At 45.0% G+C, this 15,328-nt stretch overlaps 1 protein-coding gene across 1 annotated transcript; it reads left to right on the top strand.

Moving 5' to 3' along the window:
• The first annotated feature begins 6,493 nt into the window (after window positions 1-6,493).
• Window positions 6,494-8,980, top strand: LOC148138663 (zona pellucida sperm-binding protein 3-like). The gene is made up of 5 exons (XM_087981224.1): window positions 6,494-6,895; window positions 8,178-8,293; window positions 8,383-8,486; window positions 8,575-8,752; window positions 8,836-8,980. Exons 1-5 carry the CDS (start codon window positions 6,494-6,496, stop codon window positions 8,978-8,980), a joined length of 945 nt encoding a protein of 314 aa, XP_087837350.1.
• The last annotated feature ends 6,348 nt before the right edge of the window (window positions 8,981-15,328 follow it).

The following is a 15,328-nucleotide window of genomic DNA, read 5'->3' as shown; positions in this document are numbered from 1 at the left end:
ACCAAGATACAGATCCCTGATCGGGGGTTGGGGAAAGAGCAAGACCGTCAGGGAACGGTCGTGCTCCCTAAAGTGCCATCTGTATACGAAGAGGTAGAAGGACAGATTGAACTCCCTGATGTTACACAAAACCTGTTTATTGATCTCACCTCTAGAATAGCCACTGTTTTAAATGTTAGCAATTGCTGGGTCTGTGGGGGGCCGCATATGTCGAAACAATGGCCGTGGACTGGTCAAAGCTTAGACATAGGGGAATTGCTGCAAACCACTTGGACTCATGACAACGACAGAAAAAGCCAGGGGTGGAGACTGACAAACAGCCCTGAGGGCCAGTTCTGTATTGAAGGCAAGGGGACCGTGAAGGTAGGGATTAGCCCCTGTCAGAATATATTGGATGCAACCACGCGAGTATGGTGGCCTGAGAATATTGCTTGGTACATTGCAAACCGAGATCATCAAAATTGCATTCGGTTACGTTCTGATTCCTCCTCTTACGAGCTAAGTGCTGACCCTTCCGATGGCATGAAAAGAGTGTGGAACGGTGGTTGTCAGGGGAATCAATGCTGGAATAATCCTGTCCAGACTCTGCGACGGGGTCAACAATCCGAATACTGGAATTGCAGTGGTCCTGGTCCTTATGAGGGCGTCCCTGAGGTAAAGGAGTTGTGGGATGACGTTGTGAGGCAGGGAGGGCCTGCTCCAGATGGCCTATTTTGGATATGCGGTAATCAGGCATACTCCAAACTGCCCATGGGATGGGCTGGGGTATGCTTCCTGGGTCTAATACGACCTGCGTTCTTCCTATTACCCCGGGAGGAAGGCGATGATTTGGGAGTTAAACTCTTTGACTCCCTGCGTAGGTCGCCAAGGGATATCCAAGTCGGTGATTGGAGGGATGAGTGGCCACCGGCCCGGATTATTGAATACTATGGGCCGGCTACTTGGGCACAGGACGGATCATGGGGATATCGCACTCCTATCTATATGCTAAATCGAATTATCAGGCTCCAAGCAGTCGTAGAGGTCATTACTAACCGGACTGCCCTGGCCCTAGAGCTGTTGGCTCAGCAGCAGGATCAGATGAGGGCTGCTATATATCAAAACCGACTTGCCTTGGATTATCTGTTGGCCTCGGAGGGGGGTGTGTGCGGGAAATTTAACCTGACAAACTGCTGTCTAGAAATTGACGATAATGGTAAAGCGGTTTTGAAAATTTCCGATGAAATTCGGAGATTGGCCCATGTGCCAGTACAATCTTGGCGTCCTCTTAGTGACATCGGATGGTGGGATGGTCTCCTAGGTGGTAGCTGGTGGCGCACGGCGTTGCTGGTGGTTGGGGGAGGCATGATTCTTCTTCTCGTATTACCCTGCCTAACTCCCTAAGATTAAGTTTTTAATTCAGAAAAATATTTCCCGACTCCAGGCAGTGGTGGTTCCACAACATGGGACACGGGAACTTAAAGTGATGTTGCTGCGAAAGACCAAGGATTCCCCGGGCCCTTGAGGGGAAGGGGGGCTTATCTGGGTCAGGCACATCTTAAAGAAGAAAAGGGTGGAATTGTGAGAGGTAATTTCGGTTTAAACTTTAAGATGTGCCTGGACCACAGACTGATCTATAATAAAAGACAAAACTTTGTTTCTTTTCTAACAACCATTTTATATACTCAAAAGTAGAGTAGTTTAAATTGTGCAGAATGCTGACAATTTGTGAGCGATAGTAAAAACAAGCAGGCTCTTGATTAATGAAGCCATTCACACAGCAGGGAAGGATGAGTCCTTGACTGATAAGACTCCAGGATGGGGGAACGACTTGAGACATCTGTTTCAGATTAAAGCCTTTGACTGATAAGACTACAGGGTGAGAAAAACAACAAACTTTGGAGACTCTGGAGCCTTTTGTTGCAGACTTTGTGATAAAAATAATCATGTTGTTAAGAATGTGAACCTTATGGTTTGTTGGAGCCAAGGAGAGGAGGGACTTGTGCTATATATAATGGAGACCTTGTAAGCCTCAGCGCGCCTTTTCTTTAAGGGTGCCCGACTCTGCAGACTTGACTTGTTAATAAAACTTTGTTTTCCTGAATTTGTCTAGAGCGATTATTGAGAAGCGATTTTCGTTTCTAACAGCAATTTTCTCCATTTCCAGGTAGATGCTGCAGTTGTAGCTGTACTGGAACAGAATGGATAGGGACACGGCACATTCAGGATCACAGCTCTTTCACCTTATTCCCACAATGTTAGTCAGGGTGCATTGGCGTCACAGTATCCAATGTCTGCAGCTGTTTCTCTGTCACATGGAGTCAATAGTACTGACTGAAGACAGGTATCGGTGATGCTGGGGACTACAATGGATTGTCCCTTTGGAGATTACTGGCTGCAGGTTGTTGCAAATGCTTCAGCCTTATCCTTTGTGCTGGGTTCCCCCATCATTGAGGGTGGGGAAATTGTGGAACCTCCTCCCCTTGGCAAATTGGTCCTTGCCTATGAAAATGTCCATCCCCAGTAACCCCATTTCCCTGTACGTGTCCCACAGCCTTCTAATCCTTTCCTATCCATGAATTTGTCCAAATGCACTTTGAACGTTGTTTATGTACCTGCCTCAACCACCTCTGCTCGCTTCCTATTCCATATGCGGACCTCCATGTGTGTGAAATCATTGCCCCTCAATTCCCATTCATTCTCTCCCCTCTAACCTTAAACTGGTGCCCTCTAGTCCTTGACTCCTCAACCCTGGGGAAAAAGACTGAGCACATTCATCCCATCCATGCCTTTCTTGATCTTTTACACTTCCATAAGATTCCTACCCCAGGCTCCTTTGCTCTAAAGAAAAATGTCTGAGCTTGTGTCACTTCTCACTCCAACTCAGACCCGGAGTCCTGGCAACATCCTTGTAAATTCCTTCTGCACTCTATCCTGTTTAATAAAATCTTTCCTACAGCAAGGTGACCAAAGCTGAACACAATACTCCAAGTGCAGGCCTTGTCACCATTCTGTATAATTGCAACATAACTTCCCAACATCTCTACTCAATGCCCTGACTGATGAAGGCCAGTGTGTCAAAAGCCTCCTTCACTGCCCTGTCTACCCGTGACTCCACTTTCAGAGAACCATACACCTGAACTCCAAGGTCCCTCTGTTCCACTACACTACTTAAGGCCTGAACATTCATCATGAAACTCCTACCTTGATGTGACTTCCCAATACGTAACACCTCATACACGTGCACGTGCTCAGTTGGGAGAAAGTGAGGACTGCAGATGCTGGAGATCAGAGTCAGAAAGTGAGTTGCTGGAAAGGTACAGCCGGTCAGGCAGCATCTGAGGAACAAGAGAGACAATGCTTCATGCACAAGCTCTTCATCAGGAATGAGGGGATGCCCTCAAGATAAATGGGATGGGGTAGAGCTGGGAGGAGGGGAAATGAGGAAACTGGTGAAATCGACATGACCCAATCACATTGGATCATGGTCACCTCCTTCGCTCTCCACTACACCACCAATTTTGGTGTCATCTGCAAACTTACTAACGATACTTCCTATGTTAACATTCAAATCATCTATACAAATGATGAAAAGTAGTGGACCCAGCACCGATCCTTATGGCACACCATTGGTCACAGACCTCCACTCTGAAAAGCCATCCTCCACCACTACCCTATGTTTTCTACTTTCCAGCCAGTTCTGTATCCAAATCTCTGTATTCTATGAGATCTAACTTGCTGACCAGTCATCCATGAGGAACCTTGTTGAATGCCTTACTGAAATTCATATCAATCATGCCCACTACTCTGCCCTCATCAATCCTCTTTGTTACTTCTTCAAAAAACTCAATCAAGTACATGACACATGATTTCCCATGCACAAAGCCATGCTAACTATCCATAATCAGTCTTTGGTTTACCAAATACATGTGAATCCTATCCCTGGGATTCCCTCCAACAACTTGCCCACCACTGATGTCAGGCTGACCGGTCTATATTCCCTGGGTTTTCCTTCGCACCTTTCTTAAATCATGACAATGTGTTAGCCAACCTCCAATCTTCCAGCACCTCACCTGCAACTATCAATGATAGAAATATCTCAGTAAGGGGCCCAGTAATCATTTCCCTAGCTTCTCCGAGATCGAAGGGACACCTGATTAGCTCCTAGGGATTTATCCATCTTTATCTAGAATCATACAATCCCTACAAAATGGAAACAGGCCATTTGGCCCAACAAGTCCACACTGACCTTCTGAAAGATAACCCACCCAGACTCATTCCCCTCCCCTACTCCCCTATTACTCTACATGTCCCCTCACTAATGCATCTAACTTACACATCCCTGAGGAAAGTTTGCATGGCCAATCCACCGAACCTGCACATCTTTAGACAGTGGCAGGAAACCAGAGCACCCAGAGTAATCCCACACAGACACAAGGAGAGTGTGCAAACCCCACACAGAGAGGTGCCCGAGACTGGAATCAAACCCCTGTCCCTGGTGTAGTGCTAACCAATGTGCCACCATGCTGCCCCATCTTCCCTTTTAGAGTGAATGTAAAATTCTCTGAACACCCCACACCTGCATCTACCCATCACCAACCCAGCTGCCTTGCCCCCATCCCCAAGGCATCTATCTATCGCAATCCGAGCTTCCTTGCCCCCACCCCTAACCTTCTATTTATCTCTAAGCCCCCTTTCCCAATCCACAATCCTGATGAAGGGCTTATACCCGAAACCAACTCTCCTGCTCCTCAGATGCTGCATGACCTGCTGTGCTTTTCCAGGGCCACACACTTTGACTGTGACCTCCAGAATCTGCAGTCCTCACTTTCTCCCTCAACACCATCCCCCAACAAACTCCACCAGAGCAAGGTCAGTGTGGGACACGATACATGAGCTTCCTCTGCTCATTGTCACTGAACAGACAGCTGTCTCTACACCTTTGAACTAAATGTATAGCTACACTGTCTACATCAAACACTTTCAATCCAGGGACATCCCTGAGTTAGAAACAGAGTAAAAGATTCTACTCTTTCCAACTGAAACAAAATCTTCCTCTTTTCTTGAAAACTGGAAGGTAAGCTGTCCCCATCAAAGGCCCCCAGGACAGAGACAGCACGCGGTGAAATACAGAGTAAAACTGCCTCGAGTCTATGAATGAAAAGGAAATTGAAAGTAAAGCTCTCCCTGCATTGTCCTGATCAAACACTCCCCAGACAGGGACATGACAAGTTAACATACAGAATAATGCATCTTCCATATTGACTCCATCAAACACTTACAGGGGGAGGTGTAGTATAAGGTCAATCCCTTTGTTCTACCCAAACGCCATCCTCAGACAATCTCTCCGTGGGTCTCACTATCAGTCCCTCGGGTGAGGGAGGGAGGCAGGACCCAGCAGACACCCCCCTGGATCAATGAGCTACTTGTATCCATGGGGCCTTTTTTTTCACAAAGTGCTCCCTCCTGTGTTTTTTTTTCTTTTTCTTTTTTTTCTTTTTCTTTTTCTTAGACACAAAGTGCTCCCTCCTGTGTATTTTTTTTTCCCCCCCCTTTCTTTTTTTAACCCCCACACTACCACCTAAGTGCGGTAGTGCTTATTTTATCCCTAGCACCCATGGTGTGTGTGTGCGCAGGTGTGAGACACAGTGAAAGACACAAAGTGCACAGAATCTTTATTCAATTTCCACCACCAGGAAGATAGGAAAACACCCGGGTGGCCAGTGACAAACACTGCCCTTCACATCAGTGGGCAGTGCTGTGTGATCAAAACAGTGAAGGGGAGGGTAGGGACTAAATCAAAATAAAATTGGAGGGAGAAATGATGCACTCGACTCCCTGCGGCACCCACCTCTATCCATTTTTTTTTTTTTTTTTTTTGGGTCCCTCCCCCCAGCCTTTCCAGGAATACGAATGGCTGGGGGAATACTCCTGTTTTTTTTTTCTTTTAATTTAATCCCCACACTACCACCTAAATGCGGTAGTGCTTATTTTATCCCCAGCACCCATGGTGTGTGTGTGCAGGGGTGAGACACAGTGAAAGACACAAAGTGCACGAATCTTTATTCAATTTCCACAACCAGGAAGATAGGAAAACACCCGGGTGGCCAGTGACAAACACTGCCCTTCACAGCAAGGGACAGTGCTGTGTGATCAAAACAGTGAAGGGGAGGGTAGGGACTAAATCAAAATAGAGTTGGAGGGAGAAATGATGCACTCGACTCCCTGCGGCACCCACCTCTATCCATGGGGCCTTCACCATGAGACCTTGTGGAGCTGAATTCAGTCAGGTGACAGCACAGCAGCTCACAGCCACTCCTATTGGTCCAAATGAAATAGGCCCTCCTGGTAATAACTCAATGAGTTCAGTCATTGGTGGAAATTGTAGAGATTGGGGCTGGTTGATTGGTTCAATGTTGCAGCGTCTGGTCACATTGGTGTCAGGTGAGTGCAGGTTGTGTGTATAAAAGGAGCTGGTTGGGGGTGTGTGGGGATGGTTGAGTTGTTTAGGATCATGGGTGATTGTGTAGTGAGGGGCTTGTTCCCTCTGTTGGTGTTAGTTGGAGCTGTTTGTTGCTCTGAAACATGGCAACAGTTTCTGAGCCAGAGCTTTCCATGGACAATAGTGAGAGCCAGCCCTGTTCCTGAGAGAGTGCCTCCTCAAGGGGGTCCTATTGGTTCTAGTTTCCGAATGTCTGAGGTTGGGAGTGTGTCCCCACTGCAGACTGTGATGGTGCAGTGTGGAGAGTACAACCTGCTGGTCAGGGCCCAGCTGGATTTATTTGGAACCAAGCACCTGATTAAAGCTGCTGACCTGACCTTGGGGACAGCAGGTTGTCGTCCAACCAGGGTCTACCCTGAGAACCAGACTGTCCTCTTTGACTATGGGCTGCATGAGTGTGGCAGCAGATTACAGGTAATGGGGGTTGTCTACACTTGCTGGAAGCTTGGGCTGCAGAAGGTTCCTGGCTGAGAGACCATTAATCTTGAGAAGGACCATTCTCCTGCTTTCTCAAATCCTCAGTCCAGGTTCCTCTCCTGGGTTGTCTGTACCTGAACTGTTCTCTATCTCTAGCCTTGTGCTCCCATTCTCAATGGTTTAGAATCCCCTGATTACAGGGGTTGTTCTATTACAATGTATGTTTTGTCAGTATGAATTGGGTATCATGTGGTGATTTGTGGGTGATGTTTTGATACTATGAACATTCTCCAAATTTGGTTGTGACCTTCTAAAGTGTGATTTCTTTTTTTGATAGTGATTCTTTTCTCCAATAGTGAGGTCACAGGAACATAACTCATCGCAGCATGGCGTGTGGCTAGTTTGAGGGGAAAGTAGTTCCATTCCCATAAGGCAAATTGACTTGATTCCCTCCCACTGGGGCCTATTTTATGAATAAACTGACTCTCCTCCTTGAGCTCTACATTTGACCTGTTGGTAAAAGTCTTTTATTTAATACTAGTAAATTGTTGTTTCCTCTACTCTTGTGTTCTCTTGCTATTAATCTCTCGGTATTCTGCTAGCAATCTCTGCTCACAATCTGGAGGTTTCCTGATAACATCGAGTTGATGTCGGAAAGATCCCTGCAGCCTTGTTCCTGTGTTAACAATCACCATTTTTTAAAATTAGATTTACATAGTGTGGAAACAGGCCCTTTAGCCCAACAAGTCCATGTTGAAGGGTGACGCACCCAGACCCATTCCCCTACATTTACCCCTTCACCTAACATTCGGAGCAATTTAGCATGGCCAATTCACCTAACCTGCACATTTTTGGGATTGTGGGAGGAAACCCATGCAGACACAGGGAGAAGGAGCAAACTCAGTTGCCTGAGGTGGGAATTGAACCTGGGTCTCTGGTGCTGTGAGGCAGCAGTGCTAACCACCATGTCCCTGTTCCATCAATATTTATCTCTAACTCTGCCTGGGAGCCCAACACATCTCTTTAACCAACATTTGCATCAGGAATTCCCATCGTGATATTTGGCATTATGTAATACATCAAGTTGATCCTAAATGACTAACCCCTGAACTCTTGCACTTGAATACTGGTCTCTCCAGCTTGGTGTGGGAAAGCAGTCTCCTGGCCCTGAGCCTGTCGCGCTCCCTAAAGAATTGTCACAATGGGACGGTGTCATTGTAAACACTGTAGATCCTTCTCATTTCAGATCAGCCTCTCATTCTTTAACCTTGTCTTTCAGATGACTGAAGATTTCCTGGTCTACACAACCCACCTGACCCACATCCCAAACTATCCTGGATCTGTCATTGTGAGAACCAATGGTGCTGTTGTTCCCATTGAATGTCGTTATTTGAGGTGAGACTCTTTACTTGATTGTCAGTACGATCCCCTGCTGTTGTTGTCTGACACTATCCTAAAATGGCTGCCCTGTCTCCCTCCCCCAGGAAGGGCAATGTGAGCAGCAATCCCATCAAGCCCACCTGGATCCCGTTCAGCTCCACCAGGTCTGGAGAAGGGCATCTGTCATTTTCCCTGCGTCTAATGAATGGTATGTGATGGGTGGCTGGGGTGGGATCTCCTGGTGTCTCTCTGGAGTTGTACCCACTGGCTCCAACCCTTGTCTTGCTGTACTTCAGGTGACTGGCTGACCGAGCGCACTTCCACTGTCTACTCCCTGGGTGACCTCATTCACATTGAGGCATCGGTTTCAATGGCCAACCACATGCCCCTGAAGCTGTACATTGATCGCTGTGTAGCTACACTGAGCCCAGACAAGGACTCCACCCCGAGATACAGCATCATTGACTACAATGGGTAAGGAGCTCTCTGCTTTCTCCAGCTGCTCCCATCTCAATGGCTTCACTCCATTCACTTCATGGCCCTTTGTCCATCTGCAGTTGCCTCCTGGACAGCAAAGCTGAGGACTCCTTTTCAACCTTTGTGTTGCCGAGAGACGGGCGGGAGCCGGACAAACTCCGGTTTGACCTGGATGCCTTCCGTTTCTATGGAGATGAGCGATCCTTGGTAAGAGGAAGCTGCTGATGTGCTTCTCCACCCTTGGGAGGGAGTCACTAAACACTGACTTGTTCTGTGTCCCTCAGATGTTCATCACCTGTCACCTGAGAGTTGCTGCAGTGGATCAGGGAGATTCCAGGAATAAAGCTTGTACTTTCCAGAAGCTGCAGAATATGTAAGTTCCCTCTCCCTGTCCCTCAGGGATGTTGTTGGGAGAGGTGATGCACCATGTGGTTGATGGGCTGTTTCTCTTGTTTAGTTGGACCCCATTGGAGGAGTCAGACAGTGACATTTGTGCCTGTTGCCATGTGGGGAATTGTGGGAGCACAAGAGAGCTCCTGATCCCTTTCAGAGGAAGGAGAGACCTTGGTGCTGAACCTGGTAGGACATTGAACCTCTAGATGTTGGGAATCCCCACCCCACTCCCCCCTCTCTGACTGGGATGTTTGATGTTTCAGAGAGTGAAGCTGGATTGAAGTGGGAGGGGGAGGCCTCACTTGGCCCCCTGATCATCCTGGATACTGAGCTGAACAACCTGGCAAATCAGCCCCTGACTGAGGGTGACGGAAAGTTGCAGGAGAGGTCTCCAAGCGGTGAGTTGGCTGCCTGCTAGTTTCCCTTTCTGTCCCTGTTTTCCCTCTGTAACCATTGGTTTCTCCTTGTTTTGTAGGTGTGGAGTACATGCTGGTTTTGATGGTGGTCCTGACTGTGACAGCTGTCTGTCTGATCTCTGCTTCATTGCTGGCCTTGTTCCTGTACAGGAGACACAAGCAAACACCCATCAACTGGTGATTGGAATAGACAATAAAGCAGTGATTCATGGTGTCTTCTCTCTGGACCTGGTTTGTTTCATCATTCTTGGTTTAAACCATCCCTGGGTACAATCCCTGAGTTGAGCCTCTCCAATCCCTGAACTGAGCTTTCTGATTGGGTTATGGAAGATATGTTTGCTGCTTCCAGGGAGTACAGGGGATTGATGACCACCTTGGAAAGGGGCTTTCCATTCTGATTAAATCACTGTTTGCAGAATGTGCTGGAAGAACTGCTCAGATGTGGCAGTGTCTGAGGGAGGAACAGCTGGTGTTTCCAGTCTGTTTAGATTCTCTTCAGCAGTGTCCAGGTGCGTTCCCAATGTTACAATCTCCCAGTGTGTGGCCAGTCCTATTGTCAGTGTCCTGTTTTCCCTCGGAATACTGAAATCTACAGTATTCAGTTTTCAAACTGATGGGCTGAATGTTATCCTGTCCCTAAACCATCAAACTAAATGTCCGGAAAGGTATCTGCTCAGTCAAATGCTGAGAACCCCATTTGGAATATTGATTACTCTTGTTCTATTCTTTGAGGTGAATTTGTTCGACTGTGCTCTCTCATCTAGAACAGGGGATGTGGTTTCAGCCATCTAGGACCACCTGCTCTTTAATATTGAGAATTTTCAAGATATCACCATCTCGTTCCCCATTTTCCACCTTCCATATTGTCCTCCACAGTAAACACTGAACTGTTCTTGCTCCACATGGGAGTACAACATGTTAACAATAGTCATCAATGAAATGGAGGGCAAGATGTGTAATGGTGGCAGTGTAGCTATGGAAGAGGAACTGTTCCATGTACCAGACAGAGGCAGGCATAGCTGTGGTCCATGCAGGTGCCCATGGCTACCCCTTTGGTCTGATAGTTGGTTCCATCAACCAACCCCACCACCCTGTGGCTGAACACTCCAACTGCCCCTCCTATTCTTTTTTTTATAGATTTTTTATTAGAAATTTAACATTTTTACAAGTTTACAAAAATAAACAAAACTCTCAGATATAAACATTGATATACAATTAGCTCAAATATACAATAGCCAAAATTTGACAAAAAAAAACAAAACCACAAAAAAAAACAAACCGACAAAACTCAACTATCTACTAATCTAACCTACAACTAACCAGGGTGTATATTTAAGTCTCTTACATGCTCGGGATGTGTTAGCATCAGATATAATAAAACCCATATTCGTGCGGGATTCCTCCCCCGAGGGGCCGCGGACCAGCCAGGTTTGTAGTCTCAATTAAATAAAAGCCCTTGTTAGGATAGCCAAAATATTTGTATTTATGTAATTCAAAAAGGGCTGCCATATTTTATAAAATAATTCGGTCTTTCGGTGCACCATATTTGTAAGGAAGTCAAGGGGAATACATTCCATAATTAGTCTGTGCCAATTTGAAAGTCCAGGGGGGCCCTCCGCCACCCAGTTCATCAAAATATTTTTCCTTGCACAGAAAGAATAGAAAATAGTCTCTTCCCGTACGTGTCCAGGGAGGGAAAGTTCGAAAAGCCCAAGAGGAGAGATACGGGGTCCACTTTTATTTCCGTTCCTAAAATTTCTGTCAGGGTACTTGCTACTTTAGTCCAATATCCACGGATCTTATGACAGGTCCACAAGCAATGTACAAGAGTGCCCACCTCTATTTTGCATTTAGGACACATTGGAGATGCTCCTGCCTTAAATTTTGCCAATCGAACCGGTGCTATATGGGCCCTATGAAGTATCTTCAGCTGGATAGCCTGGGTTCTGTTACAAATAGTAATTCTTCTAGCATTTTCCCAGATATCGTTCCACGTTTCTGTGGAGATTTCTAGTCCCAGATCCTGATCCCATGTTTTAAGCAGATTATCCATATCTCCCGATACTTCATCATGTAGCAAATGATAAATATTACTGACGGAAGATACCCTCACTGGTCGTAGGACACTACATTCTCTATCGGATTTATAAAGACTATCTAATAACGTAGTCTTCTTCTGTATAAAATCTCGTATTTGGAAGTATCGAAAGAGGTCTCCATTGGGTAATCCGAATTTCTGACGCAGCTGTCCGAAAGACATCAGGACCCCATCTTTAAATAAATCCCCGTGACATGAGATACCCCTGGCTCTCCAGAGTTTAAAAGTGGCATCTGTTAGCCCCGGTTGGAATCCCCATGCTCCCACTATCGGTGCATAGGGGGATGTTTTATGTGAATTACCCTCATTTTGCTGCATTATATTCCAAGCCTTGATTGTATTCAGTATTATAGGGTTTTTACAGTGATCTGTAATGATTTTCCTCTTGTCTGAGAATAAAAGGTTAATAAGTGGGTATTTTACTTGAGAAGCCTCGATGTCCAACCAGATTGATTGTGGATCAGACAAGACCCAATCAGCTATATAACTTAATAGGGAACTTAATTGATATTTCCTAAAATCTGGGAAGTCCAATCCACCCCTTGCCTGTGGAAGCTGTAGCTTCTTCAGCTTAATGAGGGGCCGCCTATGGTTCCAGATAAAGGAACTCAGCCAGCCGTATAATTTACATAAAGCTGTCCTCGGCAGCATCACCGGAAGCATTCTCATAGGATATAGGAGACGGGGCAGGATATTCATTTTGATTAATGCTATTCTACCCAGCCAGGAAATTGGCAGGTCTCCCCATCGCTGGAGGTCCTGCCTTATCCTTTCCAATAAATACACAAAATTAGCCTTATACAACTGACCAAATACTGGAGTAATAAAAATGCCTAAATATAAGAAACCCTCCAGGGACCAGCGAAAGGGAAAAAGGGAACCGTCCGCTAAGCGGGGTATCACAGCAAGGCCACCCATTGGCATAGCCTCCGATTTTGAAAAATTAATTTTATAGCCTGAGAATGCACTAAATGTATTAATAACTTGGATTAAGCGAGGTATGGACATCAAAGGGTTACTGAGGAATAGAAGAACATCATCTGCATAAAGGGTAATTTTATGTTTACCTGTACCAATCCTTGGGGCCACTATATTAGGATCAGCTCGTATAGCTTCTGCTAGTGGTTCAATTATTAGCGTGAATAACAATGGTGAGAGGGGACATCCCTGACGGCAGCCCCTACCCACACTGAAGCTATCCGAGCCTAATCCATTGGTAACCACAACTGCTTTGGGATCACTATACAATGTTGAGATCCATTTGGTAAACACCTGTCCAACACCAAACCTCTCCAATGTGTAAAACAAATATGACCATTCGACCCTATCAAATGCCTTTTCCGCGTCTAATGAGACCACTACTCCTGGTATCTTTCCCTGATGACGAGCTTGAATCATATTCAGAGCCCTTCTAACATTATTGGATGATCTACGGCCCTTAATAAACCCCGTCTGATCCTCCTTTATAATATGTGGCAGTATCCTTTCTAATCTCAGTGCTAACGTTTTAGAGAGGATTTTAAAATCTACATTTAGCAAGGATATTGGTCTGTATGATGTACAATCTTCTGGGTCCTTTCCTTTTTTGAGGATAAGAGAGATATTTGCCTCTTTCAGCGAAGGCGGGAGACAGCCCTGACTATATGCATAGTTATACATGTCCATAAGTGGACCAACCAGTATTTCTGTAAATTCTTTATAGAATTCAGCTTGAAAGCCATCTGGGCCCGGCGTCTTACCATTTTGAAGGTGCCTAATTGCATCAACTATTTCTTGGGGTGTAAGAGGAGCATTTAGGACCGATACTTGTTCCGGAGTTAGGTCTGGAAAAGTCAAATTTTTAAAAAATGACTGCATCCTCTTCGCCCTATCTTCACAATCCTGTGATTTATATAACTCAGAATAGAATTTTCTAAAGGTCGCATTAATCTTTTTATGATCATGAGTCAAAATACCCGTACTTTCCTTGATAGACATAATAGTCTGAGGGGCCTTTTTTTTCTTTGCAAGAAATGCTAAGTATCTACCCGGTTTGTCGCCATATTCATATAATCTTTGCTTTGCAAATAATATTTCCCTCTTAGCCGTTTGAGTAAGTGTAGTATTTAGAGCTGTCCTAAGAGCTGTAATCCTTTGCAATTTAATAATAGAGGGTCTATCAATGTATGCTGTTTCAGCCGCTTTTAAGCGGGTTTCAAGCAAACGCTGTTGTTCTCCTTTTAATTTCTTCTGGGTCGCTGAGTAGGAGATGATCAAGCCTCGCGTGTAAGCTTTGATGGTCTCCCACATCATTGACGGGTTGCTAGCTGTACCTGAATTAATTTCTAAAAAAGTTTTAAATTCTTGAGAGAAGTACTTTACAAATTTACTATCTTTCATTAAGAAGGGGTCCATACGCCAATGCCGAGGGGATGTCCCACTGTTCTTCGCCTTAGTTTCCATATATACAGCAGCGTGGTCAGAAATTGCTATATTACCTATTTTACAGGATGATATGGAATTTAAAAAAATTGAGGGGGCAAAAAACATATCAATTCTGGTATGACATTTATGTGGATTAGAGTAGAAAGAAAAATCTCTACCCTGTGGATGAAGACATCTCCATACATCTACTAATCCTAATTCTTTGTTCAGATCCATCAATTGTCTTGATCTGGGAGATACTCCTGCAGGACTCTTGGGAATCCTGTCTATTTCCGGATCCATAATACAATTAAAGTCTCCCCCTATAATTATATGACGGGCATCAAAAGCCATCAATTTTGAGAAGGCTTCCGTTATAAATTTAAAGGGGTGTGCCGGGGGGCAGTACAAATTTAAAATCCCATATTCCTCTCCATTTATGAGAGCTTTAATCAAGATATATCGTCCAGATTCGTCTTTTATCTGCTTTAGGATTTTGAAAGGGAAATTCTTCCGAACAAGAATAACAACTCCCCTGCTTTTTGAGCTAAAAGAAGAAAAAAAGGCCTGATCAAATCCGCCCTGTCGTAATTTCAAGTGTTCTTTATCTGACAGATGCGTCTCCTGTAGGAGAGCTATATCAACTCTTTCCTTCTTAAGATTTGATAATATTTTCTTCCTTTTAAGTGGCGAATTACTCCCTTTGACATTCCAGGTGCACCACTTAACCGATTGATCAACCATAATCCTCTGGGCCAATCCGAGACCCCTCGGGAGGGGGAACCCTATCCAGAACATCCCGGGCATGGAACATGTAAAATTTACAAAAATAAACCCTCTTTAATACACCCACAACAATACAGTAAAAAACTATTTCTAAATAAAAAAAATATAAAACGTATCTAAGTGGAGACTTTCCCCCTTGTTCCCAGGGGGCATCACTTCCTCTCCAAAAATCCCTCATATCCTCTCCCAACCAATGCCCCACCCTTGACCCAGGCACTCCTCAATAAAGTGAGGAAAATTCAAATATAATACAAAGCTAGAGTTAACAGTGAGCACCCCACCCCCACCCCTACCAACACCTGGGTATATTTGGTAATGTTAATACCATATATAAACATATAACTATAAAATTACCAGTTCAACAAATAATAATTAAATATGATAATACAAAATAACGAAGGGAAAAACAACCCCGCTCCTAAAGACAGAGGTAAAATCGAATAAGGTAACCACCTCCCCCCACCAACATTAACCAAA

This window comes from Chiloscyllium plagiosum, unplaced genomic scaffold (assembly GCF_037043375.1).
Source record: "Chiloscyllium plagiosum isolate Xiang-an unplaced genomic scaffold, Cpla_swu_hap1 HiC_scaffold_39, whole genome shotgun sequence".
Taxonomy (NCBI): domain Eukaryota; kingdom Metazoa; phylum Chordata; class Chondrichthyes; order Orectolobiformes; family Hemiscylliidae; genus Chiloscyllium; species Chiloscyllium plagiosum.
Note: the sequence above shows the minus strand (reverse complement) of the source record. Positions and strands in the feature narration are given on the sequence as shown.